Genomic DNA, 22,687 nt, shown 5'->3' with positions numbered 1-22,687 from the left:
CCACTAATCAGAATTAACAGTCAGTACTTCAGACCAGAATTTGCTGTAAAACTTTGCACATTTAAGTCTTCTCCACCTCTGTAAGAAAAACTATGGGTCACAGAAGCTGTAAAARCAAGCATTTCCGACACGCCCCTTGATTTCATGAAACTGGCTTTTCTTCCCATTTGCTTAAACAGCTTAAAAATTCTGAATAYAGAATTATTTCTTTTAATTTAAAAGAAAAACTCTTAGAATTATACTAAATGTGCAAATTTTCATGATTTCATACTAGGTTTCTGATAAATACATAAAAGAACAAATTTGAAATATTTTAAACCTTGACAGGTTAGTTTTGAATGCAAACATTTCTGCATACATAAATAAGAACTAAAGAGTTCAACATACAGCGTTTTCTTATATTTGGTGCGTATTATTGTGGCAAATTAATCTCATTACTTAAACTAAAAATTTAAAAATATGGGAGGAATAAATAATATAGTTAGATACTCAGCTTTGTCAAATGAACATTTTCAGGAAATATTAAATGCAYATTTCTGTTTCATCACTCTCTAAATAAGAAAGGCAATGAAGATACAAGGTATAAAAATATGAATGTCTATAAAAATATGATCCCTTAARATACTCTTTTCCAATATCCTTACTATTATTTCTTGATCATTCTGTCCCATTTTGCTCCTCTTGCCACTATGTAAACCACTGTATTTTTGCGTTACTTCCTAGTTAGTTACTTKAAGAAAAGCTGCAGAATTGTTTTCAAGCTTGTTAGCAGAGCAAATATYTCTAGCCATTAATAGTGCATTTGTTTCCTTGGTGGAGATTTTTTTCCTTAAAGCGCTATTCAACATCTTTAGAGCTACAGAGTTTTCACCAACATTCTAACCTTCAGTCTGAAAAATGAAAATAACACATTAGTCACCTAACATTTACCAATAATTCGTCTGTACAACAGCAGATGCACAAAGCAATATTCAGCAGCTATCTGGAACAAAAAAAAAATCTTCCTCTTTAATTTTACTTGCAATATTATTTCATTSCCCCCATTCTCTCCCTGTAACATTTCCTGGAATTTCCAGTCCTCTTGTCTGAGATTTCAATCCATTCTAGAATTTGGTATGCCTTTATTTCTGTTTACAATGCTTCATGGCACACAGGAGGACTTTTGTGCAAATTCAGAAGACAACTGTTTGGTGCTTAAGGTCTGCCATGTTTCACAAATAGGGACTTATCTAAAGTAACCTACACTTAGACATAAATTAAGTAAGGCTGGCACCAGTGGAATGAGCCAGAACAAGAATCTTGCACACACAGTTACTCTAAAGAATACCTAAATGACCCCTCACTACCAYGCTTCTTCTTGAGACAGTCTTGTGCTCTGTTCAGTCCCATGGATTCTGCACTGTCATCCACYTGAAGTAGGTATAATGAAAAACAATGCCTTACTTCAGTGTTCTGTAGCAGAGATCATGCGATATTTCCAAGCCTGAAGGAGAGAAATTCAAGAGGTMTCTTCCAGCCCATATAATTCTGGCATAAACAAGGTATTGAAACTTTTGGAAAAGAGCAAAAAGGGAATCACAGAGGAGACACTAGAAACTCTTATTTCTCATCATAAAGAGAAATGTGTTGGTCAATTTCTTTTTAGCAATTTTGCCCCAACAGGACTCATAGATGACTAAGCTTTATGTAGAGAGTGGCCAGTGTAGAGATGTTAATGCTAAGTATTGCACTTGATGAGCACAGAAGTGTGCAACAGGAAAAAAACCTGCATAACAAGGCAGTGACATTTCTTAAACTTCCTGTTTAATTTAGTGCTGTGTTTTATCTATAAACTACCGCATTTTGTAGAGATGCATGATAGCATGACAAATGCTTGGGAGTCTTGATAGCATGACAAATGCTTGGAAGTGTTGCTACACCAAGATTCATCTCAGTTTCTATTAGTAGTCTGTTTGACACCCACAGCAATTATTTTTAATTATTGACACCAGTACTAGATAATCTATTCCTTGTTGTGCCCTTTGGAATAAGACTGCATAGAAGTTAGGAGACTAAGCATGATTAAGCAAACTAAAAATAGCATTAAAAATCTGATATGAAAAATGCAAGTAGATGGGAACAGGTACACAATTTTGTGCATTTATTTTCAAGTGGAGCCTTCAAGGTTACTGGAGCTACTATTTTTTTATGACATTCAAGATAGCCTTAGTAATATATGTGGTTTTAGGGAATGAAGTACATGGTTATAGCAATTTCTAGATATATTTACTTCAGGTCATGTATTAACAGCTTCTTGTTCAAAATCATTTTTATGCTGCTAGTACATTCTTCTGAAACAATGTCCTTGCAAACAGCAGAACATCAAGACATCTTTGATATGCAGGGCTTGCATGGCCATTTTTCACAGCTGTCACTAATGACCACTACATTACCCTTCAGGGTTGTTTTTGTGTTGGAGAACTACTGACAGTAAGCAATGTCCGCTGCTTTAAATTATTTTRAGATTATTGGAAACAGTTTGTTTGCAAATATCGATGAAAGAAACTCAAGCCAGAACAAGCTTCCAGGGAGTTGATTCTTTTGCACCCTCCATATAGTCAGCTTATCTGGAATTTTTTACCTAAAAAAACTTGAGTCTTTGTAATGAAAAGAGCCACAACAACTAATTTAAGTTACCCCTTATTCAGCAGGTATTAAGATACTTTTGCCAAATTGAGGAGGCAAATAAAGAATTGATCTTGCAATCTCTTACATATATTTTCACCTACAAAGCACAAATYTTCAGTAGAGGAGCAGGGATACACTCATTACTCAGATCCAGAATGGACACTATAAATTCTTGCAATCCTGTAGATAACAGTAACTGGGATACAATAATTTTCTATTACTTTATTTTTCAATGCTGTCCTTTTACTGTTCCACCAAGTATACTCTTCTGTCACTGTTATCTTCAAGGGCAAGAAGGAACACCCAGAGAACCACTGGTTGCTCAGTCTCACCTCAGTACCTGGGAAGGTGATGGAACAGCTAAACTGGAAACCACTTCCAGGCACATAAAGGACAAGAAAGTTAATGGGAGGAATCAGCATGGCTTCATCAAGAAGAAGTCATGCTTGACCAAACCCACAACTTTTAGCAGTGTCATGAATAGTTTGGCAGACGAGTGTGGAGCATCACAGTGTCTTCCTTTACTTCCATAAGGTTTTTGATACTCTCACTTAATTCACTGTTTAGTATCCAGTGATCACTGACTCCCAATTTTATACCCAAATCAAGCTACAACTTAACACTCTCTGCTGCACATCTACAAAACAAAAATGTAACAGTATGGTACTAATACCACACCTGTAAGTGGTCCTTACATAATAAGATAAATCAYCTTTCAGTATCTAAAGAGAAAAAGTATTTTAAAATATTTATAAACTCCTCATAACTTCACCTCTACTAAAATGAACCACTGAGAARTTATGTCTACACATAAGAAGCAGCATCTCCCTCCTATTTAATAAAAGTGGAAATGCAGAAATAAGTATCTGGACCTTCACTGAATTTCCCACACCTTGACACTGTAAATCAATTGTCTTGAAATTACTGGATAGAAATTTATATGCTGGTAATCTCCATTATACCTCCACCTGGCACCTTGGTCAACTTTAATGTTTTGTGCTAAGAAACCATCACAAAAGCAGGCARAGAAGTGCAGCAGAAGACCAGCACTAGGTCTTCTCTAGACTAGACCAGGCCACCTCTAACTTATTTGATTTTAAAGCAACCAAGTGCACAAGCTTACTCTAATCTCACACTGAGATGATGCCTTCATTTGTGGAAGCTGCACCAGACTGTCTTCYTGTCATTCATAGAGATACTGTCTATTACTTAATTCATCTTGCTCATTTCTCTACCATTAGAAAATGGTAGGGTTAATCATTTAACAATCTTGTTCATTTACCCTCAATATCAGCTCTAAGATTTTAAGTTAATTTCCAGGTTTTGATAGAAAAGGTACAAAAATTTGTACCAAACTTCTGAGGTTTATTCTGGTACAATTCTGACTACATCCTTAAAAATGAAAAGAACACCATTGTCAAAAACTTCCCAATTTACACAGAATGAGTAAGTTTTCTATTCCCTCACAAAGGGAAGTAGAAGTATCTTTTAACTCTGCAACCTACATTTAATTGCATTACTATGCCACCCTTCTTTTTCCTTTCTTTGCTAATTTTGTGCAACAGAAGTAATCGGAGGTTTCATTTAAAAAAAAAGGGTAAGAACACCGGGTTAGGCCAGCCAAAACAAACAAAAAAAAGGTCTCTAGTCTCTACTAGGTCTCAATTTAAAAAACAAAGCTTCATTTTACAGAAATCAATATTAGCCTTTATTGAGCTCTCACAATGTATAGCCCTCAATATACCACTAGTTATACCATTCTAGTTCAATCTAATTTATGTGAAATACTTTCCTTGAGACAAATGAAACAAAAAAAAAATGAGCAAGTAACAGAGTTAACTACTCTATTCACACATTAAGTTCTGGAGTTGATTTTACAGACTTTTTTTCTCCCTTGTATGTTACTCTAAAGCAAATTATTAGTGAATAAAGCTGTTTCTCTGACAAGGACAAAGGAACTGATAGGGACTTTATACCATATATTCTGCAAACTAATTGCCTGGACAGGTCTGGCTGGGATGGAGTTCACAATATTCACAGCAGTCGATAAGGTGCTACACCTTGGATTTGTGGCTACAACACTGTTGATAGCACAGTGGTGTTTTAGCTGWTGCTGAGTAGTGATACTTTGATAACTATCATTTTAGTGTTGCCAGCTTTGCACAATTGTATTTCTTGTTTTGCTAATTTAAGCAAGACAACCTCTAAGCACCTTGTTAAGTAYGCTCAAGGACTACACACACATACACAGACAGACATACACACGTAAGAGTCAGCAGTATTTCCCTGTTGGTACATTTTCTTCACAACCACCTTCTCTTCCCTTTCTCTGGCATTCTACAGACTTTGTCAAACAGATGCAAGGAGCACATCAGTCAAGTGAATCAACCCATACACAAAATTCATCCTGCAAACGACAGTGAATTCCCAGATTCAGTTTTCCCACTGAAGTTCAGCATACACAAGCCTCGAAGCTCTGAATCKGAGTATTACAGCTTTGCTGTTGACTCATCCAAAGGTAAACTCCTTAAAGTCCCTGTAATTGGCAGCAATGCTTTCTCACAGAAACTTGGATCGCAAGTCTGCAGGAGAGGGGACTGTGAAGAACTTAAAGTAACATCTGAAGCATAAGTCACATACTATAGGAAGCCCAGTATGTCAGTGGGGTATTTCACCGAATTTTCTTTAGCCAGCTATTTTTGGAGATAACCATTAAATGAGTGATTCATTTGGCCTCAGAAAAAAGGAGTAAAAGCATTGCCAAGTCAATCCTCTTTCTTCTCTGTACAAAGATCATAGTACGGCACATAGGATGTTGCCCATAGAGGAGAAGGTTACACATGGGCAAGACAGAAAGGAGGGACAGTACCACCATAACTGACGGTCAAACACTTATTAAATTCACATACCTAACAGGATGCTATCTGGTCTACAAATGCTGTCACCGATGCTCCCTTTCTGCAAAACAAGCTTGTCCTTTCCCTTCCCTTGTCCAAACGCATCTGGCTATTAGGTGCACAACACGGGCAGGGAAAGAAAAGAGGGAAAAGCTGGAAAGGTAGAAAGCTTTGTACCAGCTTGCTTGGTTGACAGAATACGTGAGGTCTTCTGATACGTGTTACACTTTGAATGATATCACAATAAGAATATTGAGATCTAGTGACAAATATATTGCTCTGCAGTCAAACTCATTGCCTTTTTTAATTACTATTGTAGTAAAATAGGAAAATAATCAAATTTTGTTAAATGAGTAAGGACACTGATATTCTACCAGAACGTTGTTTAATAGGATCATACATTCCGGGGCCTACCGTCAATCTAAATTTATGGATTACTCTTCTGCACATCCCTGTTCCCCAGAATACTCTCCTCTGATAGGTAGCTGAGGGCATTYTGCAGTGAAATTGACAGTCATGAAACAAACTTTTTCGTAAGGCCTGGTTCAAAAGTGCCAGTACACAGTGAAAATACTGTGGGTTATTTTTCTTTATAAATGGGAGATTCAAGTTTCCATTTCTTGCTTCTGTAACCTTATGTGAATTATCATCATATATTCAGATTTTAAGGGTTTAACATTTCTGAAAGATATGACATCGCGTAGAAATGTAAACCACCCCAAATACTTTAAAAACAAGCAGATTTTTGTCAAATGCACTATTACAAGATGATAAAATAAATAATTTTGCAGATTTAAACATCAGCATTTAGGATTATCATTGACTTTATTCTCATTTACATTGTGTGAGAGCATTTAAAGGGGTAGCATACATAGTGCAGAACATAAGCCACATGACTAATAGCTCTGAAGCAGAAAAACACTACAGTCACAGCAGTCATAAGTTAGTAATCTAAAAATTTCTCCTACTCTGAAGCAAGGTATCAGTCACTGTCAAAAGTCTGATTCATCAGCTGTACAGTCCACTTATCTGCTCCATTTTTCCTTCATATTTTAATATTAAATACAAAAAATACTTCTCTGCACATTTTCCTGAATTTTCCACTTCAATGAAAAATTCATATGAATCTAGAACTCAGCCTGTTTAAAACACATCTGATTATCAATGCATTTCTAACTTATATTCCCTACCTTAACTATAAGAAGCCTTATGAAAGCTGGAGATCCATCAAATAATTTTGTGGAAAGCACTTCTAACTTACTTAAAAGCAATTTCCCGTTTCCTCACCAGAGCTCATCTACGCCTTTACGGTTACTGAACAAAAGCTTTCCTCTGCTCTTATTTCATAGGAATTGTATGCCTTGTGCATAAAGCAATTGGATTCCTTCCCTCTTCATTACCTGCTTGAATAAAACTTGCAAGAGAGCATAAACATTTGAGAATTGCCATAAGAGAAAATAATGTTAGTAATTCACTATGAGCTTGCAATAGGCTTGTAGATATGATTTTTYCCAACACTTATGCTATACAAAGTTTAGTCTGTATCCATTTACAGCATTACTCATGTAGGCATCATAGAATTTTTAAAGAATGTATTTATAGCTTTCATACCTGACATGCAAGTAAGTAAAAACTAATACTTTCATAATATTTAAATAGCATTAAAGATTAATTGTGTTATTATTTGTCCTCCTGTAAGACATCAGCATTCTGTTTTCAGACTTGTAACTAAAGATGAAGAAACTTAGAATCAGACTAACTCTGCAGAACTCAGGATACTTTCAGCAAGTCAGGAACTCCTATTTTGCCTAAATAGCAAAAAACCCCCAGAAAACTGATGTACTATATTGAAACACAAGTTTGAAGTTGTGCTTCATTATGAAGTTGTATAGACTACAGTGGCTTGGCAATCAAACACTGATACATTTCTAATCAAGAGAAAAACCTGCCTGTCAACAACAACAAAGAAGTCACCATTCTTATTTATCCAGATAGAATTACCTTCAACCAAACAAAGAGTCAARCCAAGGGGAAAATGGAAATTTATTATTTGAGAGCCTATTGTGATTATTTCAGTGAATCACTCACGGACACTGAACTACTCASACTCACTGGGGTAAGCCTATTTAAGGCAGTCATACTAAGTAAACCAACAAAACCAAATTGTRTTTTGTTGTTGCTAAATATGATTTTATACACACGAAGGATCTCCAGTCAAAACACATACACAAAAAAAMCCCAACTTTTTAAAGTGGACCTTGATCTGTATTTTCACTTTAAAACCTGGGTATATGGATTTTGTTAGATTTTCACAGTTAGAGCAAGGTACTTGAGCAAGATTATGTAAAATGCATTATACCTTTAGTCATTTGAATTGAAAACTTCATGGCAGAACTAACAGACCCTGCACCATAATCTTATTCCATTAATATGATTTTATCTGGGTCTAGGCTAATACACTAATCATTTCTGTGAAAATGGATTAAGACTATTCCTTTGTTCTTACTTATTGACCAAGTAATACAAACAYTGTATTTTAACTAAATTTGAAATGTTAGCTCAGATCTCATTTACTTTAGTCAATGTATTCCAAGAAGACTTAAAACCTCTCATGTCTTGTACTCAGCTGAATTGGTTTAACTCCTTYGTAATGCATCAGACAATCTCAGAGGCCCTTTCACTTTGCTCAAAACTACATATGAATCATGTAGAATTTCCTAAAATGAAGTTGGCTTTCTTTTTATACTTAGTGCTGAGACTACAGCACAGTATCAGAGGTAAATCCTTATCCTTACATTCATGTATTAAATCTTTAAAATAACAACCACCTTTGAAACACTAGTTCTATGCATTCAGATTCAAATATATTAGGTTCTTAAAAGCTGAAAAGTTCAGCATAGGGTCTGAAAAAACTTTCTCCTAAGTTTGATGATTGAAAAAAGCACCARATGATTGCAAAATGATTGCTAGGTAATGGTCAAAACAAGTAGTAGCAACTTGAAGCTGAGCTAGGGATGGTGACACTGCAGAACAGGAGAGGCATATGGTCTGAGTGCAGAGGTATTCAAATTTTCCAGAGATTTTGGGGGCAAAGACTTGAACCAGAGTTTGCTGCAGCTCTAAATCTTCAAAATTACTGCATTTGAGCCCAGAAGCAAGGACGTATTTACAAGGACACAAAAGCCAGAGAAAAAGCTGTTTATCAACACTTTTCCTATTTTGTGTTATCTTGTCATGGAACTTGATTTAGATAAAATGGAAGAATTCTGCTTTTAATCTAATAAAACCTGGAGTTTACATCTTTTAGAAGGAATCACTATAAAGCAGAAAAATCTAGACAGATCCATCTTAAAGCTAATCCAGTGTCCTGCTAGGAGACCTAGAAATCGTGTTAGCRTCAAAGCACTTTAATGCATCTCAGTTTGCAAGCTGTGAAATGCAATAAACATGGTTTGTATTTTTGTTAGCTATTTTAAATACACCTTCAGTTTTCGAATCACATATTATGGCTATATGAACAGAGCTAACATATTTCTCCTCAATTTCTATTACGCTCATTAGCCTTGGCAARATTACAATAAAGCAGCTATATTAGTTCCAGTTCCTCATTAAACCATTTTCTTCTGCAACTTTCCTTCCAAGAACCTTTAAAGTAACACATAATACAACATCAGTGTAACCAATCAGAACTAAAGAGCATTTGTTTGTAATTCCTTCTTCACATRTTTCCAGACAAGAATGAGGTATTTCAGGCATGGCAATTCAGCTCATAAGTAAAGAAACAAAGAAATGCTGTCCAYCCCTACTCATGAAGGTCTGCTTTTCAGTATTTTCCTAAATAAAAGTGTTTCCTTTTTTTTGAAAAATGCTTATTACATGAAACTTCTTTCAATATCAAGACCCTTAGCTAGCAATCAGTTCATACCTTATCTTACTGGCTCGTCCAGCATGAAATGTGCTGCCTGTTAACGCACAAGTGGGACCACAGTATGTTTGGCTCCGTTAAGACATGCTGCCTTTGCAAACAGTTGGTTTCTAGGTGCTGACCCTCAGATTGCTCAGACCTGCAGCCTCTTTCCAGTGGCCAGCACCAGCCTCTTATTCCACTTGTTGGTAGCTGAACTTGAAGTTCGCAGGTRTTCACACACAAGTACAGAAGAGACAATGCACTCACGCTCAATAGTTGCAAACAGCATTTGGCAAGAATACAGAATAGCCTGCAGAGATCAGCTGAAGGCTCAGACAATCCTACTGCCCAACAACTGTTATGTATGTAACTGCCCCTTTTTATCCACATCCCAATCCACCTTGATTTTTCTATTCCTCTGTTTAGGTCTCTGTCACCTAACCATCCCATAATAAGCCTCATACAATATTCTCTGTCCCATCCCCAAATTCTTTTCTCTCAGCATCCCACAACAAGTCCTATAGCCTATTATGCAATCACCCCTTACTTGCCTGGGATTCCTGGAGAGAATCTCTTCCCTTGACCCACCTCACTACTTTCCTTTGATGGACTAGAAGCAGATCCCGGGCTCTGCTTTTACTGATAAGATTACTCYACTTCACCTCCCTGTTCTTGTTCATCTGATTCTTACAGTCTTTATGTTTTAGTCAGTCTTACAGTATCACAGTGAGTAGTGTTTCATATAAACAACCTCTGAGTCAGAACATTTTTCTCAGAGTGTATTTCTCATACTGTGTACTGACATAGTTTCTATCACTATCACAAATAGTASAATACTAACACTTTATGAAGTCTAAGCATACTATGTCTCTAGAGATACATTTGAAAAAGCCTCTCAATTAGCTCCATGGAAATTCAATCCTCCCAGTGGCACCTAATCAGACTGAAATAGTTCCATATCTTAATTTTCCTTACTTCTGTATCAGCTTGTAGCTTTCTTTAACTACTAGAGAAGTTAGGAGACAGCTGACAAGTACTTTATCATCCTCGCATACAAATATATAATTCTGTTTCACAAATGCAGAACTTAGTGAGATTAGTGTCTAATAAACACTCATGCAACATTAGCTGTATTAGTTTCTTCTGCCAGTCATGGTATTTTTTCCTCAATTTTGTTCTCATTTCAAAGTTAATCACTTTGAAACAATTACTTTAAAAGCTAAGTAGTTTTAACCTATCATATGCAGTACCAGAATGGGTTTCTCCTTACTTGGACAAGYTCAATTTTATTTGTCTTCATCCCCCATATCATCCTAATCCTTAACATCAACTATCAAGATGCACTGCAGCCTTCATCTCAACTGGAAGTGAGTCAAGCTTCTTTCTAATTCTAATCCTCCAGTTTAAATAATGTGAACTTATATGAAATTTCTGTGTTTTCTGAAACTGAATATTTAAATCATCCTTACAAAATGTAAGGGTTGCTAAAGTTTTTCATATTCTCAGCTTTAAAAATTCCAAAGTTTTAAAATTGGCCCTTCAAAGTCATATYATAAGGTCTCTGATTTGTTTGTTCATTCAACCATTTCAACATTTATTTTTTACTGTTTTACTCACACCACTAAAATAATACACATTTAAACCAAGGGAAAAGATACCTTGGTATCTACTTACAGTGTAAACYGAGGGTTAAGTAGGTAAGACAAAAAATCCATACCTTCTCTTGAGCAGAAGTTACCCATGTTACTACACAGTGCAAAATACACTTTCTGCCTAGCGGACAAGCCTGCAGTACCCTACTCTGACATGAAGCACAATATTCTTGAGATACAATAAGTTGAGATACAATACTTGCTGAGCAGAGAGGCAGGACAAATTTATTTTGCAACAGTACAGTGGTGTGCCAGGGGAACAACCTCAGAACTGCCCCATTTTCTTCTAGCTGCGGGTGCCAATTTCATAAAAGGAAAATTTCAAGTAAAAYTGAAACACAAGCTTAAACTAATGTTGGACATTTAATATTGCCAGTGACATCTAAAATAATATTTTATGAAAAATCTTTATTCTTCAGTGAGATTTGCACAACTGACAGGGTTTCCCACTACCTCATTGCCTTATCTTGATGGTCACACACAGGACTGAGATTAGGCATGTTCTAGCTTAAGCGTGGTAAAATGAAACAGAATACACAAAGACACTTGATTGCTTTGCCCATGCTCCAGTACTTGCATTATTTTAGGAAAACAAAGGAAGTCTATTATTCAAAACAAGATAAGATTATTTTGAGTGACATTATTTAAAATGAAATCTTTTTCTTCTTATCAGCTTCATCTTATCCAATCCTTATCCTTCTTTACATTCAGTTCCATGTATCAGTACCACCAGTAAAAGCATTATGCATTTTGTTCCTGCACATTTGATTGATTGTACACAATCTCCTAACTAGTACTGTAATTTTTATAAAACTTTATAGATAAGCTTGTATATTTACAGTTTCAATCATGCATGCTTCTGTGGTTTCAAATGTCTCAGAATGTCTTTTTTCTAAAAACAGCATCCACCCATGAATAAGGCTGATTCATTTCATGCTTCTTTAAATGTGTCCACTCTATTTCGTTCAATATACAAATAAACATATGTAGTGTTGTCTTGATTGTCTCAAAGTCACCAGGAAAAAAGACAAAGCTTATCACAAGCTGAAACTGCCATCTGTTAATAAGTATTATTAACTGAAACCCAAAGCAGTATTATGTTTTGAACCTGCATGGACAAAAGTGTAACTGAAGATCARTTAAAACTAAGTAAACTTAAAACAGCTTTCTGTTAAAAACAGTCTGGCAAGTTAAATAAAGGCAAATTTAACCAAAACAGCCCCTACTCAAGCTTTTTCTCATTGTTTTTAGATTCTACTTATATAGAATTTAAAAGAATTGCATTAAAATATTGTTCTGCTGCAGACCAGAGTAGAGAGGATCAAGCTGATACAGCAAAAACACCTCGGGCTGAAGAAAAAAAAAAAGTGATGCCCTTCCTGAATGCTGATTCCTTTTCCAACAATAAAAAAATACTTTTTTTTTTTTCTGACAAAAAGGGGTTTCTTTCATTGCTTCTACCTGCAATATCTATTTCTTAATTTCTTTGTCCACAACTTCAAACACGTAATAAGAGCCACGACAGATTAATTTCATTAAGTAAGACTATTTTTCAAGACAATCCTCCAACAGAAGAAGTCCTTTGTTACCTGCAAAAGGAATGAATAGCAAGCACAGTTTCAGGAAGAATCTAACTGATTTGCCTTTCTCCAGATTAGCATTAAAAACAAYCAAAGAACCCAAAATAATCTGATCTCTTCCGTAAGACTGAGAAGGTATGATTAGAAATATAAAACCAGGCTGGGACAGGTCCATAGTCCATAAAATGCAGACTTGAGTGAACAAGAAGYCTTAAAACCCTTCACTCTTTGTGGGGGTAGGAGGCAGGGACACAGGCTGCCCTATGTCTTATCAAATACTCCTAAATCCTGAGCTTTAATTCTTATCTACTTAGTCTGAATTTATGAAAATAAGGACTAAAAGTATAAATAAGACTATATATTCAACCAGAGAGCAAAAGAGGTTTCTATTTTTCTGCTCCTGTGATAAACATGACTGCTTATTTTTTACAATTTAAGGTAGTATTGCATTTTATATAAAAGTCAAAAGGAAAAAAATATTGAAAAAAGAAATCAGTCAGAAAGGCAAATATTGCTTAGACGTCTAGGGAAATGTTATTAATGACTGTTCAAGTGATTTAGCAAATGTATCAACAACAGAGTATCAAAATGAAGAAAACATTTAGAATATTTATAAGGGGATTCTGCATTTAAATGATTATTCAGGTCAGTATTTTGGAATCCACTTATTCCTACAAGCTAAAAGTAAACACCTAAGCATACCACTTTYACTGAACTGCTGTTTAGGTGGACACCATTCTGCAGACTTTCATTTCTTCCAAGCATTCTTAAAGTGCTGCTTGGTTTTAAAGAAGTGTAGAACACTAGAGCACTATTTCCTCCAACTCATTTTGCCATGTACAAAATGATGAGGATAACTTGTAATACTTTGGGTAAGTAAATGACATCCCAGAGAACTAAGGAGGACTGRTAGTTCCTTTTGCCTAAGTCGTCCAGGCAGGTTGACTTCTGTGGAATTTTTAGCTGTCTTTGGAGGGAAAAAAACCACACCATCCTAACAAGCTACTTTAAGTTCTTTCTATTTGTTTAAATGAATATTTGGCACATTGTTTTTCCTATGTGAAGAGGAAATGCTGCTAGTATGACTTGCCCCCACTTTTATTTCAGAGGTTCTCCAGTACCTTTTAAATGCAGATAAACTGATGTCTGTACCTCTCTAATATAGGCCATCTGGYGCTGGCTGGTACCAGCTGACTGAGAGGCAGCAGCTCACTGTTACTGCCAAGTTCAATTTGCCAATTTAATCTTCACTTTGGGGAAGAAAAACAGCATTTGATATAGCACCATTGAAAAAAATAACCTCCAACTGACCCATTCCTGTCACTTGAAATAACTTTATACAGAAACAAGAGCCAGTTTCAGACTCAAAATGCAATATARTAAACTAACTCACAGTGTCATACTGAACCTCAGTTAATCAAGTGTAACTGCTGCAATCTTTCTGAACCATTCATCATCCTGATATGTTCAGCAGAATGAAAAAAASTTTTAACTTTGACTGTCAATATTAGTTTGCAAATGCAAAGTACTTACTGAAAAAAATAGCAGCTTGTTCTTTACATCCTAACCATTTAACTTTACTGTCCCAGTACAACACAATCTTGTCTTAAAAGGGTTTACTTCAATAACTTAGATAAGGTTTCACAGTTACTGTGGTCCTCAACACGCAGTACTTCACAGTGAAAACATCACAATATTTTCCTGAAATTAATCATCTAAACYAAACAGAGGAGAAAGCTACACAGCGCTGAACCCAAACACTTCCAAAGCATTCAATGTCATGGACTTAACTGAACTTTCTAATTTTGGGTATTAGAAATACTTACCAAGTTTTCCATGGACAGTTTTCAAAATAACTTCTGATTTAATTCTGGGTTGTTAGCACTGTTGCACATCACATTTTTCTTAATTTAAAAATTAGACTACATAAAAACTTGAACTGTACAAAAATCTGAACATTGAGGCATACCAATTTTCTCCTTCTTTGCTYTGGGAGCACTCCACAGTCTCATAACATAATACCCTATGATGCCTTTTTTGTTTGAATTTGTACTGCAGAAGTATATAAATAGGTATGTCCTGAAAAAAACTGAACAGTCCTAGTTGCTCTGAAATTCAAAAAGTCATTCATACAGCTCAGTCCAACTTGACTGTTCTAAAAAGTACAAAGCAAATGCCTTTACTAAATGAAATTCCTTATACTGTTTTATTGCTTGTGAACAATATTTGTCAGTTCATTCTCTGCAGCTCTGGTTTATCCTTGGGGCACACAATCTCCCCATTTCACACACTGCCTGTGTTTCAGCCATTTGCCTGATGGCTCAGCCCAAATGATCTAAATGCACYCCACCTCCTACCTTTCTATGCATCCTTTCAGTGGAAAATAGGCACAAGGTGGATGGGGTGCACACAGAGCCCCTCCAACCTGGTGCAAGAAGAAGTAGCATGGAGCTTATCTGAAGTGCTCCTCTGTGCTATAAGAGGAAACTTTTCTTAAACTATCTACACATATTAAATTTTATTTCAGAAAACTACTATGAGGTTTGAGAACTCAYGCACAAGTAGAATACTTAGGCTATGTAGTCTTTTTTAAATCACCAAATAATTCTAAATTGAACACATTCAATTACCCAAGGATGAACAAAAATTGTACCAAGTAAACATGCTAGACATAAAAATGTTCAAAGCTTTACTCTGCTCCTGAAYAGAGAGCTCATTCTTAAGCAGAAAAGAAAGGAGGAAAAAAAGAAATAATGGCTGATTTGGGAAATTTCACTACCTTCAGCTGTGCAAAAGAGCAATTAATAAGAAGGGAAAGCTTCCCAGCAGCTGATGAAAGGGCAGGCAGGATGATGAAGTTTAAAAAATTGCTAGCAAAAGTCTAGCTGTTTTTTCCTACCCACAAATTAAAGATTTTCCTACGTAACTACCAATGAAACATGTAAGGTTGGTGGTCAAACTATAGACTTTCTTMCTCTCCCCACTAATAAAATGTGCTCCTATAACATGAGATTTAATTTTTAGTCAAATTAAAATCGCTTAATCTTAATTGCCTGTACAGAACATGCAAAATTCGTTTTCATAACACAACAGTCTGACTTATTCTATTACCCTACTCTTGACCCATAGGAAACATTAAGAAGCACATAATTTGCTCAGTTTGATAATTTATTCCTGTAATTCAATACATTTGTATATTGCTAAAATTTGCACTTCTATGGCTTGCAAACAAGCTGGCCTTTGAGTGGACATGTCAGCTTCACATAACCTGGACTCGATTTTCATGTTATGAAAAACTACATAATAATTGTTACAGCAGTTTGCTTGGATTTTTTTTTCCCTGTTTCTCCAAAGTAATTGTAAGGATAAAATTATATTAAGCAAAAGCACYAAGGAAACTTGAGATAAGCAGTTGTGGAGAAAGCATAGGGAGAGAGGGAGGAAAGACCATGGGTAAGTTATGCAAGTTTCTTAACTTTATTCACTCAGACTGAAAAAACCATTACAGCTGCCAGTAGCTTGGCAATGTCACTTACTTGATTAAGAGTTCTGCAGCTCTGATGTGGAACATCTCGTTGTTGGCTGCTTCCAATAMAATGCTAATCACTGGACTAGACTCAATTGGTAGCTGACATAGTAAGACCTTGTTATATTACAAATTACCCAGTAATCAGAGAAAGTGAACAGCTCAGAAAAATAGAGTAAAACAAGTATCCTTGCTACCCACTATTCTGCAGTAGGTCTCTGTGATCTTGAGGAAATCTTACACATCTGAAGTCTTCAATGCAAACACTCAAAAAAATGTTTTCCCTGAAWCCCACTTTAAGCCCATGATGACTCTTTACTGATAAGCTATTTCAGTAATAAAACTCACTTTTATTAAAGCAGTTAAAAGATTATTTTCTGTTCTTTTTACTTATCAAAGCATGATAATCAACCAAGTATGTTTTACGCCATAATTACRTGATACATTAATGCAATGTTGTGATCGTAAATTTACTGAATCAATGCTACAAGCTTGTAGTAATATTAGAAAATACAACAGAAATCATGCTAGATATTTAGCTTGCTAAAGGCTAMGGATCAGTTAGTGAAAAGATCTAGTTAGTGACAAGAGAAAGGCTGTTAAGTGGATGTAGGAACAAATTAGTCAGCTCAATGAAGCAGAGATAAGAACACGAGAATTTAAGGTGAACATTTTAAAATTTTAGGATGGATATTATTGTTTTAAGAGCTAAGAAATTTAATCTCAACAAAAGATAAAAACAAAGTCAGTAGGAACTTAAGACTTGTTGGAGTACAAAACCTGTGAATAGATCTGAAGTTTTCTCTAGATTCATCTTTTTACCAGTTTAAGACCATGAATTTTTTCCATCTTTACTGATTCTTCTATAGGATGGCTATAACACTGCCTGAATTACCTTAACCTAAAAGAAATCTTAGAACTGTGGTAGAATTGCCAGCTGCTTGCTCACATATTTTTAATTCATTCACTTCCCAAGTCTGGAATGTTTAGACTGGAGATAAACCATGCCTATAGTAAAGGCARCCACTGACTTTACATATGAAATGTGCAGGCTTCTCCTACTCTGTTTCCTYCTCCAGGAACTGGGAAAAATAACCATCTACTGCTTGATATCGTTGCTGAAAACACAATACTAYGGTCAAAATTCCTATGCTCCCCTGCTGATTCAGGATATTTAAAAGATCATATAGACAGTCTCTACCTGGATGTGAAGTGTATCATTATTACTGAAATACTAATGATTATCAGCTCCCTAAAGCAGAACCACACCACAAAAGCAGCAATGAATTTTTAAATATATAACAATAATTTTAAGTTTTCTATCTCACCAACATCTTCCAACAGAAGCAAATATTTGATAAAGGTCTCTTTCCTTTGGATTAAAGAAAGCCACTACAATTTTAAAATATGTGAAGTTTACAGTCTAAAGGCAGTTTATTTGAATGAATGATCCTTGAAAAGCCCAAGCTTGAAGAATGTCTTAAATTAAAAAGATGACACACAGATAAGTTCCATTTGAGCAGTCAATGCTGCCACATTAATAATGAAATAAAATATGCTGGAGTACTTCAAACATTTTGCAGCTGTTACAACAGCACTATTATCTAATACAGATATATTTACCAAATTCCACATTTTGTAGTACAACCATGGAAAATCAAAATACTTCTTCTTATTTGCCTAATCATTAACTGGTAATCTAAAGACTTTTCAAATGTAAATCTAATCAGAGTCATTAGAATTATTTTTTATTTCAAGTAGTAGGATAATCCCTCAGTTGTAACTATGCTCTGTTGTCCCTCCCCTCAACAAAGTATTTCCAGCCAYATAACAAGGTTCACACATCCATATAAAGGAAAACCCTCTCCCTCCCAAACCGAAAGTAGATCTTTGGGCTCTAGAAAGTTAAGGTTTCCAAACCACAGCAATATTTTTAGCCTTTATAATTAAAGTATATTGTTATAAGGACCACAATAAAACATTTAACTTGGCTGGACACCCCTGTAAAATTTGAGTAATCAACAATTTTAATGTTTATATTGTCATCCATAAACTGAAACCTCATACCACATCAGTAACAATAGCTTACTGCAGCTTYATAAATTGTCATAACAAAATTTAATTCTGCACTAACTCATTCCAAACCTGCTTTATAATTCAAGAAAACTTATATTTGTATYGGGGAGGGGCTTTTTCCCCCCTTCAAGTGTGCATCCATATTTTTGTATCTTGCTTTATTAAGTAAAATGAAAAAATCTTGAAGTGAAAACTGAATTAGAAAAATGTCTGCAATCATAGTCTGTGAACATGTAACACTTGTCATAATTGCACTATCAGGGAATAAACTGACAGATGGAGACACCAATGCTTTCTGCAGACTACAATGCAGACCTGAACATATTAATGGATTCACAAAATCTGAGAGATTACATCTTCATTAAAACAAATTATTATATTTAATATTAAAGTTACCCATTTTATTTTTCTTTAATACTAACTCTCTACAGAAGTGCATATGAAATTTTAATTGTACCTGCATTCCTAAAGCTGCTCATTATGCTTTATCATAACTGTGTAAAGAAGCACCTTAAGTGATTTGCTTGTCATATTTTGTGACAAGATCTAGTTGCAAATTCCGTGATCTTAAAAACCTTAATTGGGCTTAGGATCTGAGCTTAAACTTTAACAAAGCTTAACTCATCTCCCTCTTTCCTAAAACATTCTTAATTGTATGGTCAACCAACTTCTGTATACAAGCTACAGCACACGCAAACAATTTGTGTGGGTTAACCAGACCATAGTTCATATATACACACACATGTGTGTACATATATATACACACAATAATTTTTCCCCCAAATCTCTGAACATATCTAATACTACTCGTCCTTTTCAAATAAAGAAAAAAGGAAACTCTTGCTTACCTTTTCAGCTGTTAACTGTTTTGATGGTTTTTCCGATTCTCTCTCTCTCTTTTTCTCTTCTTTCTTTTTTTCTTTTTCCTTCTGCAAAAAGAAAGAGCATTTTRCTAGTACCCAATTTGCAAACATATTGAATGCCTACAGCCATACAGAACATAAACAGAGATCTTCAGTAACTCCCTTTTAAATCAGTTTATGCTTCTATCTGCTCTGCTTCCAGAAGTGACTCATTTTGCTCAAATACTAATATTAAAAATTCTATGACTTTTAGATTCATTTCAAGAAATTCACTTTTTCACCTGCTCATCTGCTTTTCTGCTTATAAGCAGAAGGAAAAAAGAACCAGTATTGSTTCTTCAAAGCTAAGCAACCTGAAAAGAAAAAAACATCTACAAGGATCTCCATTAATTCTGATAACCACTGTCACTGAGGGTGGATGTCAGCTGCCTTGACCAAAGAACTAGACTGAGCTAATTTACATACAGCTTTCTGCAGAAAGGTACTAATTTTTAAAAGCTAATCTAGCAGTCTTAAAAAATATTCCTGAATGTGAAAAAGTTGCCTTAGGCCACATGACAGGTCAGCTGAGTCATAAGACATTAAGTTCTTCCAGAAAGTAAAAATCCCTTTATTTTGAATGCATCATAATGACATTACAGAAATTTCTTCACATTAGTTTTTGATGAATGAATGTGTCARAATTACTAACCCAGTCTGACTGACRCAAAGCATATGTTATTCCTRAAGGRATAACATGAAGAAGATACAGACTTGCTAGGCCAGCAACCGCTTTGTCAAAGTGTTAGTCTGCCTGCATTTACCTTGTTCAACTACAGCATAGTACTAGTGAGTATATTTAATCTTTGGGTGGTTTTTTTGTTGTTGTTTTCGGTTTGTTTTTTTTTGGTGTTGTGTGGTGTTTTGGAGGTTTTTTTTGCATTTTGTGGGATTTTTATTCATTGTTTGCTTGTTTAGTTTGTTTTGTTTTTGAAGGTGATGAGGCACAGGGGGACCCATTCTTCAGAACTGCCAATAATACAATTTCAAACTTTTCACCATATTTACCAGATGAATTTGGGCTACGCAAATCCCAACTAAACCATGTGAATTATTTCATCAGGCATTAATCCGAAAACTCAGTTGCTGGAAAATGAGACCATCACACCAACCACCTGCTTACAAGCAACAGAAAGCAATGAATTTTGCAATCACGAAACCCCAGTRGGGGAATCTGGAACATCTGTTTTGATGAAAACTGAGACCACCTTAGATTTTACTGAACATTAGTAACACAAAAGCGAACACAGTAGTACAAACTAGAGGCTCTGCCAACACTGCATCTCACCTGTGGTAGTGCAAGGTGTTCTAGAAATGCCTGTATGATGGGAACAGGTATAGAGCAGTATTTTATTTTGGGGTCACATAATGACCTAACACTGGCAGTCTTACTGACCTAGGAGTGTAAATGCATAGCCCTGCCTTTCAATGAAGCTTAGCCTATCTTCCATTACTAGCAGCAGCCTGCATTCTAATATGCACAGATTATACTGTCAGAGCAACAACTTCTAGAAAAGTCTTGCATTCTCTATTCCCACTTCCCAATCCCACTTCCCACTTCGCAGGCTGAGTAATTTAAATAAACATAATCTCTCTCATAATCTAAGTGGAAACTTAGACAACTGCATYRAAAGAAGTATGACCAGCAGGTCAAGGGAAATTATTCTTTTCTGCTCTCATAGACCCTTCCYCCGGGGTTTGGGGACTCCAACAACAGAAGGACATGGACCTGTTGCAGCACAGAGAAGGGCCACAAAGATGACTGCGGGCTGGAGCCCCTCTCTCTGAAAACAGGCTGAGAAAATTGAGATTATCTGAATTTGGAGAAGAAAGAAGATTGTGACAAACCTTAATACAGTCCTCCAGTTCTTAAAGGGGGCTTCAAGAAAGATGGATAGGGATTCTAATGGGAYAGTGACAGGACAAGGGAGAATGGTTTTAAAAGGAAAGAGGGCAGGCTTAGATCAGATATTAGGAAGAAATTCTTTACTGTGARGGTGGTGAGGAAGTAGAACAGGCTGGCCAGGGAGGCTGTGGATTCCACATCTCTGGAAGTATTCCAGGCCAGGCTGGATGGGGCATTGAGCAACCTGGTCTACTGGAAGACATCCTTGCCCATGGCAGGGGCTTGGAACTACATGRTCCTTAAGCTCCCKTCCAACTCARTCCATTCTATGACTCTACAATTCTATTATCTGATTCCTCTCAAAGCACAGTTGTGAAAGCAGGGTTAAAGTTTTTGCACTTTTTCAGAACTGATTTCCAGTTTGCCGCAAATGTTTTTTAAAATACATTTTGTTACAGAAACCTCACTTCTGGAGTAAAGAGTACCTGGAAACATTTATTCTTTAAGACGTCAAGAAATAGGAAGGTTTGCAGCAAGTTTCATATGGCAAGCACTCCATAAAAGTGACCAAATACAAATATATGCTGCCTTTTGTCCTTAACAAATCTCTGAAAGCTTAATAGCAAATATATGAAGACTTAAACTGTTCTCCAATGTTTCTGCCTCCACAGCTCAGAGAATCTACAAAAACAGTCCTGATTCCCAGCAACTTTATTTTCATTCATTTAATTTTCAGTGTGGACTTGAAAATCTGCAATTCCTTCATCTTCACACTTCCTAATTTCAATATTCAAGCTTTCTGCCTCAGTTCCATTASATAAAAATGAATTCAGACTAAATAAAAACATTTCTCAGATGTTGCATTCATGCCAGAATTTCAACTCAAGTGTTTCATTACTTGCAAAAGCAGTCAAAAAGCACTATGAAGATAATAAAATTGAATTGACTTGATATTGGTCTTAAATCGTAAGCAAAGATTATTAATATTTTTCCAAGTTTCATTTCTTACAACATTGCATACAGTTATACAGAAGAACTTTCAAATATGAATGCAACAATAGAAATGGATAAAAAAGTAAATGCAAGTTTCATTCTTAGTGGCTCGTGCTACTGCTGGTACAATTAAAAACATGTCAAATTCAACAAAGCTCATGGTCTTAGTTCATGACACTGTCATTTAAATTTTAATTWATGTTTAAATATAGCTGAACTAAAATAATTTATAACTTCTGTCCAATTTTTCTGTATTTAAAGGAAGAAGCTTGATTTGTTTCAGATCATGAATTATTTCCCATACTGTATAGTCTTGATTTAGAGTGAAGTATCCAAAAGAGCCTAATACATTTCATCATTGTTGCAAATTGTGACATTTAMTGAAAGTTGATATAAATGATGCCTTCTCTACTACTTGTTTGTGTGTTATATTTTTMAAAGACTCATCTAAACAGTAAATATGTTAGCACACACACATATCYCAGCTAGAAGAGATATTAAAACCAGTATGAGCCAAATTAATTCTACATTTGCCTCCAGGAGAATAAACTAAATGGCTGGAACAATACTCATAATTTAGATTCTGAAATAAACAAATAATACAAAAAATATACCAAAAATTATTCCTGATGAGGATAGTG

At 35.5% G+C, this 22,687-nt stretch overlaps 1 protein-coding gene across 3 annotated transcripts in view; it reads right to left on the bottom strand.

The window, feature by feature from the left end:
- Nucleotides 1-22,687, bottom strand: part of SMAP1 (small ArfGAP 1) — an 85,056-nt gene that overhangs the window by 22,797 nt on the left and 39,572 nt on the right. For all 3 annotated transcript variants that reach the window (XM_057368944.1, XM_057368934.1, XM_057368953.1), the window contains one exon: nt 19,154-19,234. In XM_057368944.1, coding sequence (XP_057224927.1) covers nt 19,154-19,234 — 81 coding nt within the window. The remainder of the gene's footprint in view (nt 1-19,153; nt 19,235-22,687) is intronic.

Source organism: Malurus melanocephalus, unplaced genomic scaffold (assembly GCF_030028575.1).
Source record: "Malurus melanocephalus ecotype Western Australia unplaced genomic scaffold, MMel_1.1 scaffold_4, whole genome shotgun sequence".
NCBI lineage: Eukaryota > Metazoa > Chordata > Aves > Passeriformes > Maluridae > Malurus > Malurus melanocephalus.
Note: the sequence above shows the minus strand (reverse complement) of the source record. Positions and strands in the feature narration are given on the sequence as shown.